This window comes from Penaeus monodon, chromosome 5 (assembly GCF_015228065.2).
Source record: "Penaeus monodon isolate SGIC_2016 chromosome 5, NSTDA_Pmon_1, whole genome shotgun sequence".
Classification (NCBI taxonomy): Eukaryota; Metazoa; Arthropoda; class Malacostraca; order Decapoda; family Penaeidae; genus Penaeus; species Penaeus monodon.
This window is the reverse complement of record NC_051390.1, coordinates 46,604,156-46,614,155: the sequence shown is the minus strand read 5'-3', so window position 1 is coordinate 46,614,155 and position 10,000 is coordinate 46,604,156. Positions and strand designations below refer to the sequence as shown.

At 38.1% G+C, this 10,000-nt stretch overlaps 1 protein-coding gene across 2 annotated transcripts in view; it reads left to right on the top strand.

Annotated features, from left to right (window-relative positions):
* Positions 1–6,509, top strand: part of LOC119573239 (integumentary mucin C.1-like) — a 9,118-nt gene extending 2,609 nt beyond the window's left edge. Inside the window, exons 3-5 of one of the 2 annotated variants that reach the window (XM_037920369.1) lie at positions 2,731–3,267; positions 5,668–5,960; positions 6,015–6,509. In XM_037920369.1, the coding sequence (XP_037776297.1) occupies positions 2,731–3,267; positions 5,668–5,960; positions 6,015–6,182 (998 nt within the window). In that variant the 3' untranslated portion in view covers positions 6,183–6,509. Of the gene's footprint in view, positions 1–2,730; positions 3,268–5,667 lie in introns of both variants that reach the window. The other variant, XM_037920368.1, reaches the window with a different exon arrangement.
* Positions 6,510–10,000: the final 3,491 nt, after the last annotated feature.

Sequence of the window (10,000 nt, the reverse complement as noted above, 5' to 3'; positions counted from 1 at the left end):
GGTGGCGGCGGTTGATGCATTTAACACTGAGGCGAGTTGATCCATGCTTGCGGCGAGGATGTTGAAGTTACAACATATCTCTGGGCTGTCAGACCAAGAAGTCAATAGACGGATTGGTCTGGCAACAGGAGCCATGAACTTGATCAACAAGAGCATTTGGAGATGTCAGCACCTATGCAGAAGGACCAAGCTGCGTGTCTCCAAGGCCTTGATACTGCCAATTTTGCTCTATGGAAGCGAAACCTGGATGCTATCCAGTGTCTTGGGAGTCTCCTCTTGATGCCTTTTGTAACAAGTCCCTTCACTGGATCATGGGGTACAGCTGGCAGGAACATGTGTCCAACCGACGGTTACACTGTGAGACTGGCACGGGACCGGTTACTTACATAATCCGCGATCGCCAACTCAGGCTATATGGGCATCTAGCTCGTTTCCCTGTTGACGACCCTGCCCATCAGGTTGTCTCTCTGCGAGACAACCCTGGGTGGAGGAGGCCTGTGGACGACCCAGGAGGATATATATATGCGGTATCCGGCTCTGATTGAACTTGCTACGAGATGTCTGTCGGCCCCCACGTCTCGGGAGCTGATCCCAGCAAGGTGAACAGCCTCCTTCTCCGGGAATTTGCTAGGACCCAGAGATTGAGATTTCCGGCTGCTAGTTTCAGCTCTCCAACCCACATCGCTTAACATGATACAGAGATAAGGGCGCAGTCGCTAAGGATATCGACCACATTCTTGTCAGCACTCACCGTAGGATCCTCCAGAAACTGCAGGGTTTACCAGAATGCCAAGTTCTGTGGCATTCTTCATAGGTTGGTTGTGGCTATCCTACTGGTCCCCTTCAAAACTCCTCATCCCTCCACTGACCATTTTAGGGTGTTTCACTTAGGGAGTGGCAGAGGGAGTGCACCCAGAGGTTAGCCACGGTTCCTAAAACTCGAAAACCTGACAGACCCAGTAGATCTGTGGGAGTCCTTCAAGTGCAAAACACTGGATGAAGGACAGGAGTTCATTGGACAGAGGACAACGCCCTAGGACAAAGCAGAATTTCATCTCATTAGAGACCTGGAGGCCGCAGAAGTGTGTCACGACTTGGCTGAATGGCAATCAGGACTCGTGCCAATCCTTGGTGCATAAGGTTCAGACACCTCTGAGAAAGGACAAGGAACAGTTTATCAGGAACCTTACTGAGGAGGTTGAAGGTCATTTCTTGGTAAATGACCTTCGCCCTGCCTACCAAGCCCTGAAAAAAATGAACTGAAAGCCCTCCTCTCCGATGACTGCAGTCCGCTCAGTTAATGGACAGATCATCTCAGATCATATTGGGGTTAATGAACGTTGGGCCGAGTATTTTGAGCAACTTTACCAGGTAGACCTTCCAGCAGTTACTTTGGACACAAGTGGTATCACAATACCTGTGCCGGACCCACGCATCAGCGAGGAACCTCCTACCGTAACTGAGGTTAGGGAGGCGATCTCTAAGCTGAAGGGTGGGAAGGCTGCAGGCATATGTAATATCCCTGCTGAACTACTAAAAACTGGTGGTAAACCTATGACACATGGCTTACATACAGTCTTGACTGCCATCTGGCAGTCTGGTTCCATTCCCTATGACCTGTAGACAGGCGTGGTTATCACTCTCTGGTGATCGATGAGACTGTAGCAACTACCATGGCGTCACACTGCTCAGTATACCAGGCAAAGTTTTCGCCCCCATCCTCCTGAAACAGATCCACAGTCACCTACTAAGGCACCAGAGAATGTAGCAGTCTGAATTCACTCCTAGAAGTCCACAATAGACCATATCTTAGTGTTTTGAGTTACTGTGGAACACCATCATGAGTTCAGTTGCGGGCTGCTTGCAGCCTACATCGACTTCAACAAAGCATTTGACTCGGTGCATCACAAATCACTATGGGAGATCTTGAGCCTTAGGGGAATTCCAACACAAATTATTGTCTTGATAGCCTATATACTGGTACTGAGAGTGCTGTAAAGTGTGGTGGGGGCCTGTCAAACTGTGTCCTTACACCAACACTTTTCAACACTTGCATGGACTGGATAATGGGCAGAGCTACTATCCGAAGTCGGTGTGGAGTAACACTTGGCAATACTAAGATCACAGACCTTAATTTTGCCGACGATATTGCTATCCTATCTGTCTCTGGAATCATTGATGGTGGCTCTTGATACATTTAGCAATGAGGCAAACCTCTTGGGACTAGAGGGTCTTCTGGACCAAGACGAAGATTCATGATTTTGGGAGCCTGTTTAGGGGAACCCATTCTGTCAATACATGCTTGCGGTGAGAATGTTGAAGTCACAGGAGCTTTATATACTTTGGTAGCATAGTCGACATAGGAGGTCATGGCTTGGGCAGCTTGACCAGTCCTGTCGTGAGGAGTTGGAGACGGACCAAGGGCCTGCCTGGAAACTCCTCTTCATATCACTGATGTAATCCAAGTCAAGTACATCAGTGTCGTTGCAGGAGTTACCAGAATGAATTTGAAATCAACAATGGACTGCCTTTGGGTTCCCAACTCCAGATTTTGCCTCATGGTCTCTAGTAATGGAGTTACTAGCTAGATATCAAAGGGAGTAAACTCTGTAGAGAAATCTGGAGCCAGTCGGCAGTTCGTTGTGTGTGTGTGTGTGTGTGTGTGCTGTATATCAGCCCATAGTATAAATAATTTTCACCCCTTATGACACAAAGTATTATCATTTCCAGATACAACCAACCTACGGCAACTCCATGAATGTGTTAAAACGCCACCCAAGTGTAGCAATGAAGGAGGCTTTTGTCTTAATCTCCAGTTGTCTTGTGCAGGGAAGATGAATGAATCACTGTGTAACAATCTAAACTGTGGGTGTTGCATAAAGCATGAGTGCGTCAACACTCCTAAAATGTGTTCCAGTAAAAATGGCGTGTGTATTAATTTAATGGACGACTGCGCTGGCCAGACTGATGAATCTTTGTGTAGAAACAAAAACTGCAAATGCTGTATGAAGCATGAGTGCTCTAACACGCCAAAGATGTGTTCCAATGAAGGTGGCGTCTGCATTAATCTGATGGACGACTGCGCAGGAACAGCCAATGAGTCTTTATGTAGGAATAACAACTGCAAATGCTGTATAAAACAGCAATGCAGCAACACAGAGATGTGTTCCAATGAAAATGGAGTTTGCATAAACGTAATGGATGACTGCGCTGGCCAGACAGATGCTTCATTATGCGATGGCGAGCACTGTACATGTTGCATTCCAGGTGAGTTAACGCACAACTGTCGAAATGGGAAAACATTCTTTTCACATTTTCTTTTTCTTTTTCCCAAACAAGCAATTATGCTTATTTATTTACTCCATTTCTTGGATTATAGGAAAACTAGGATAGATTATCAAAGAATGTGTATGTATATGTATATATGTATATATATATATATATATATATATATATATATATATATATATATATATATGCTCATATATATATACATACACACATATATATATATACTGGTTCACTTTTACAGCGTGCCCACTCTAGAGCTAAACCCGACCTTTTTTCTTCCTCGTTAAATTTTGATCACTGTTATTAATGAACCCTTTTCAAAGAAAATATACTGAGAGAAAAAAAAAGATCATAATATATTGTACAGATTGACAGAAGTGAAAAGGGGGCGGAGCTAAATGACGTCATCACTTTTAGCCATGAGATACGAGATGTAGCTAGTTAATTGGATAGTCTGCTTGAAAGAGTTCGAATTTCCAGAAGTAAAACAAATCACTTAAGTGAAAAGTTATTTATTTATTTATCTATTTGTTTATTATTTTATTTATTTATTTATTTATTAAATAACAGTGGTGCTACCACTCTTAATGAGTTCCTTGGAGAACTACCTTTTGGATTTTCTCAAATTACAGATACTACCTCTCTTTATAAATACCTGGGATAAGTACTATAAAATCACCTAAAAATCCACTTTTAAACAACTGATATTGATATGTAGGGTACACAAAAGTTTCTCATATTCATCATCATCACTTTGATTGGATACAAAGGCTATCACTATTACTGTTGATTATCATCATTGTTATTATGATTATTACTATCACTGTTCTTATTACTACTAGTCTTAGGTTGTCACTATTATTAGGCTGTAACTATCATAAGGTCATTACCATTATTATAATATTTATTATAATCATTTTCATTATCGTAATCATAACCATAGTCCTAATCATAATCATTATCATCAATCATTACTATTATCACTAATCATTATTACCATTATTATTATTATCATTAATTTCACTATCATTACCACACTCCTACTTCTGTCATAATCATAATCATCATCGATATCATTGACATTATTATCACTGCTGTTATTTTCATTATTGCCATCATAATCGTGATTATTATCGCCATTATTTTTATGATCACCATTATTGATATGAGTATCGCAATCCTTACCTACCGTTATCACCATCATTGTCATCATCGTTATCATAACTGTTATTATTATCATGATTGTTATTGTTATAATTTTGTTATTGGTGTAGTTACTATCATTGTCATATATACTAATATTAATAATGAAAATAACAACAATAATTATCAGTGTCATTACCATTATCTTATTATCAATATTATTATCATCATTATCAATATCATTATTATCATAATTATTGTTATCATTATTATTATTGTTATTATTACTTTTATCATTATTGTTATTATCATTACCATCATCATCATTATCAGTTATGAATTGTTATCATTATCATTATCATTATCATTATTATTATCATTATTATTAATACTACTACTACTATTATTATTATTACTTTTATCATTATTGTCATTTTTATTTTCATCCTTATCAGTATTATCAACATCATTTTTATTAATATCACTATTAATGATAATCATGGTAATACTAATAACAATAATTACAACAATATCAATAATAATATAATGATAATAACAATAATGGTAAAGTAATAACAATAACAGTAGTTCCTATTGTTGTTGTTGTTGTTACTACTATTATTTTTGTAATTATTAATATTATTATTATTATCCTTATCAAGAACAATAATAATGATAACACTAGATGTAAAAAATAATAATAATAATAATAATAATAATGATAATAATAATAATAATAATAATAATAATAATAATATAATGATAATAATAATAGTAATAAATGATCATAATAATGGTGATAATTACAGTTATAACAATAAGAGTACTACAATAACAGTCTAATTATTACCATTGACATCATTACTGTTACTATTATTATGATTATGATTATGATTATGATTATCGTTATCATTATCATTATCATTATTATCATCATCATTATTATTATCATCATCATTATCATTTATAATTTATTATCAACATCATTATTATCATCATTATTATATAATATAATACATATACAAAACAATCATATATAAAATATTTAAAACAGGCAATATATACACTTCCGAATCCTAAGCCTCCGCTGGTGAACAATTCACTCTAGTTACACAATGAAACTGGATCGTCACAACCCGTTACAAAAATGAGCCGACGCGAGAGACTAATTAATTTTCTCAGCTAATTACCTGATGTCACAAAGGCATTTACTAAGCGTCCCTGTAATTGCAGATATCACGACGACCACGACGGTCTCCACTACGTCGACTGCGTCCTCTTCGACATCCACGTCTACTTCCACAACCACAACTTCCTCTACTACGACTTCTACCACAACTACAACCTCCACCTCGACGTCCACCACCACCTCCACCTCGACGTCTACCACAACTACAACCTCCACCTCGACATCCACCACAACCTCCACCTCGACTTCTACCACAACCTCCACCTCCACCTCGACGTCTACCACAACTACAACCTCCACCTCGACGTCTACCACAACTACAACCTCCACCACTTCTACCTCGACGTCTACCACTACAACCTCCACCTCGACGTCTACCACTACAACCTCCACCTCGACGTCTACCACTACAACCTCCACCTCGACGTCTACATCTTCAACTACCACAACTTCAACCTCCACCACTTCCACTACAACCACAACAACTACCAGTTTGCCTACCACCGATACTCCAACGACAACCCCAAGCAATCTGTTGAACACAACCCCAACCCCATAGTTTTCAGAACAATTGGCAGTTGTCTCTTCATGCATTTCCTCCATATTTATCTGTAAATGCCTTAACCATGCAATGTGTGCACAGAGCAACTTCCCTTGAAGGACGAAATATTATACCAACTGCCTTAAAAGACTTAAGGTTGTAAAATAAAAAGAAAAGAAAGGGGTATTCTTGTGATTTTTCTAAACATTGTCATATCTCAGAACATCCTAAGAGATTTTTTTCTTTCTTTATTTATTTATTTATTTATTGTTCATCTCTTTCTTGGAATGTAATTTTCCGATTTGGTTCGCAATATACCTGGAAATAATATGGTTGGAAAATATGGGCGTTGGTTTTAATATTCCTGAATCTAATCTGATCGAGCCCAGTTTATGTGGTCATTATTTTGTATATATTTAGTCTATTCGTTTGTTCATCTTAATTCATGAAACGTGAAAGATACAAATAGACTGAATGGCTGAAAACAATAAATGAAAATCGGTCACCTTATAAACATTAGAATTCCCATCCAGAACTACACAACTCGTGATAGGAACTAATTCACTTTTTCAACAGATGTTATTAACTATAAAACATTCTCTATGGGTCTGACCAATAGTGGCGAAGTATAAAAGTATAAAAAGACAGTCATGTAAATAACAATACGGCAATTCAATAATAAGCATCGATTTCCGGGTGAAGACTAACAGCCTTTTAACCCGAGGTAGGAATTCTTGCTCCGAGGCCAAGAACTATAACGTTTGCTGCTTAAAACCGGCGTTAAAGCAAGCGCAAATCCGCACGAATAGTTCTAATAAGTGTCAAGCCTGAAGAAATCTAAACTCAAGTATCTTCCACAAGAAACATTTTAAATCAATATACCTACCCTAACATCTTTACAAAGCATGATATTTTCACCTAGATGCATATAAAGTGCCCCTAATACTGGGACACACACTTCCGATTAGCAACTATGACACTCATGCGCTATCAAAACAAACATAACACAAATGGAAATTACTAAACCAAAATGCTGTCACCAGTATACCCATATCATATATACAATTTTATGAAGTTGAAAATAAAGGCCACTGAATAAAATTTTATTAGCAACTTTGAGAAATAATTTCTGCCTTCAAGAAGTGTTGCCTGACAGATTATTTTCCATACAATGACATAACATTAATAACAAATATACAGATCATAATAATAATTATTATTATATTATTATTATTATTGTTGTTGTCACTGTCATCATCATCATCATCATCATCATCATCAGAATCAGAATCAGAATCAGAATCATCAGAATCAGAATCATCATCATCATCATCATCATTATTAAAACGCTGTTGCTGCAGCTGATGATAACGATGATAATGACAATAATATGATAATGATAATAGTGAAAACTATAACATTCATAAGTTAAGAATAGGATTCATCACAGGAACACCAAAAAGGAAAGAAAGTTAAAGAAAAAGCGAAAAAAAAGATCTCAGGGATCGCCTAGTTAAATAATATATTCACTGAATGATAGGATGTTAGGATGCCAAACTCTGTTAGTATGTAATGTATGGCATACAGTAAGAGACTAGTTTTTCATACTATAAACTATGATCATCATAAAAATGAGACTCTCTCCATATCTATATATACTGAAAAAATAAAAGATGTAACAGGTAGCCAACCATGACATAAACAGTGTTACATTTGTGGTCAATTGAATGAATAGATGCTATTTAAATCAATCTATGCAATGAAATGGAGTGGCTCAATCAGCCATCAAAGAGCATACAAACGATGCTGCAGCAAAGGCCAACAAACACGTTCTGACAAGGTAATGTTTGCAGGTATCACCATGGGGAATTATTGTCTTCGGCCCAAGCTCTATGCTTTATTTTGTAAGATCATACCAATGTTAGACCTTGGAATATACAAAAAAAAAAAAAAAAAAAAAAAAAAAAAAAGTTAATGGCCTTGCCAGAGCGTCAAGCGTAACGTTACCAACAATCGCTGGTTACTGGTGTATTACTGATTTTTTTATTATTATTATTGTTATTATTTATTTATTTGTTTATTTATTTGGGGGGGTTATTTATTTGGTCTGCCGGTCCTATCCTGTCCAGCGGCAATTATTGTAAGTATATGGGAAAAATCTCCGAGATGTATATTTTCATTTCTGATTTGAGATTACGAGTGTTGCTTTTGTAAATATACGTGTACCTTGGCTTTATTCTTTTCTCTTTACAACCATATTAAATAATTCAAATTGTAACCTGGAGCCTCCTAGCAAATATGGACAGCAAATATTGGTTTGATGATAATTAAATAATAAATAAGCTAATACTAATGGCAATGAAATGCTAATTAAGTCATCATAATTAAGGTAATTAGCATTAACGAATAAAGATAACGACTTTAAAGATTATGGAAGTGAAAAATAACACAACCTAAGATACGTAAGTTATAAAAACCTTCACAAATCACAAGATGAGTATCTTATTATAAATAAGTTTTGCCACGCCTACCATACTTCATTTTGTTATATGACAGCCCTCCTAAGGGAAGCTGTCAGGGATGCCAAGAAAACTTTGTTGACAGTCAGATAGGAAAAGTGGCTGGAATGGTGTGAGTTCTTTGACCACCGAAGCACCCTTACAGAGCTGTGGCAACGGGTCAGGCGAGTTACCAGCTACTCATTCCTTAGGTTCACACACCACGACCCTCAGTCACAGGCAACCAGACTGGTGTACAAGTTCTTTGCAAGAACAAGCAGCAACAGTCTGCCAGCTGAACTTGAGGGCAAACCAAAAATCTACAAAACAGTTCTCACTCAGCCCCGAGTTGTGATGGGATCTCATACCCATCATTCCCCACCTAGGACTGGCAGGTGAGCTTGCACTCCTGCAACTCAACAAGTCCCAGGAAACTTCCACTCTACCCCAGCGCTAGAAAAGGGCGACCATCGTTCCCATCCCAAAACCAAAGGAGCCAGGGAAGTACCACCCTATCTGTCTCATCAGCTGCCTGGGCAAGACAGCTGAGAGGACGGTTCTAAACTGACTCCACTGGAAAATGAGACCCCCACATGAACACCTCCATAGGTTTATAAGGGCATGAGCACAGTACGCAGCATAGCCATGCTCTTAAGCACAATTAGCACTGACACATTTGTGGTAGTATTCCTAGACCTGGATAAGGCTTTTGAATTAGGAAGCCCTCCTGCTATTAAGGAGACCCTGATCCAGAAGAGAATCAGAGGAAAGTTCTTGGCTTGGATAGGTGACTATTTCAGGAACAGAATAGCCAATGTCAGATTCCAAGGTCACCTAACACAGCACATGCCACAGGGTGGGGTCCTCAGTCCAGCTCTATTTAACACCCTAATGTCCTATATCCTCAACATACACCTTCATTTTTATTCAGATTTCGCTTAAGATGTGTCAGAATTCCGTTAATCTATGAAAAATTAAACTTGTTATGTGATTTACATCAAGTGTTTCTACTGCCTCCGCACATTGGCAAAGGCCATCTCTATTTACATTAGCCATTAGCGAAGGAGGGCCGCTACAAAGAGTATTACGTGGTTTCGGGCACTCGCTAATATCTCTCATGCGCAGACGTGATTATGACTTTGGAAGTGTTTTAAAAATTCGCTCACTGCGAGAAAAGAGAGAGTAGCTTATTTTACGATGTAAACAAACCACATACGATCTTGTATATGCGCTAGTAAATCTGGCCCCAGAGTAATATGGAGGATTTGGTAGTATCTGCTCAGCATGTATGGCCAGTATAGCAAGTATGGCAAAGAGCACAGCAAAAGGGTACACGCT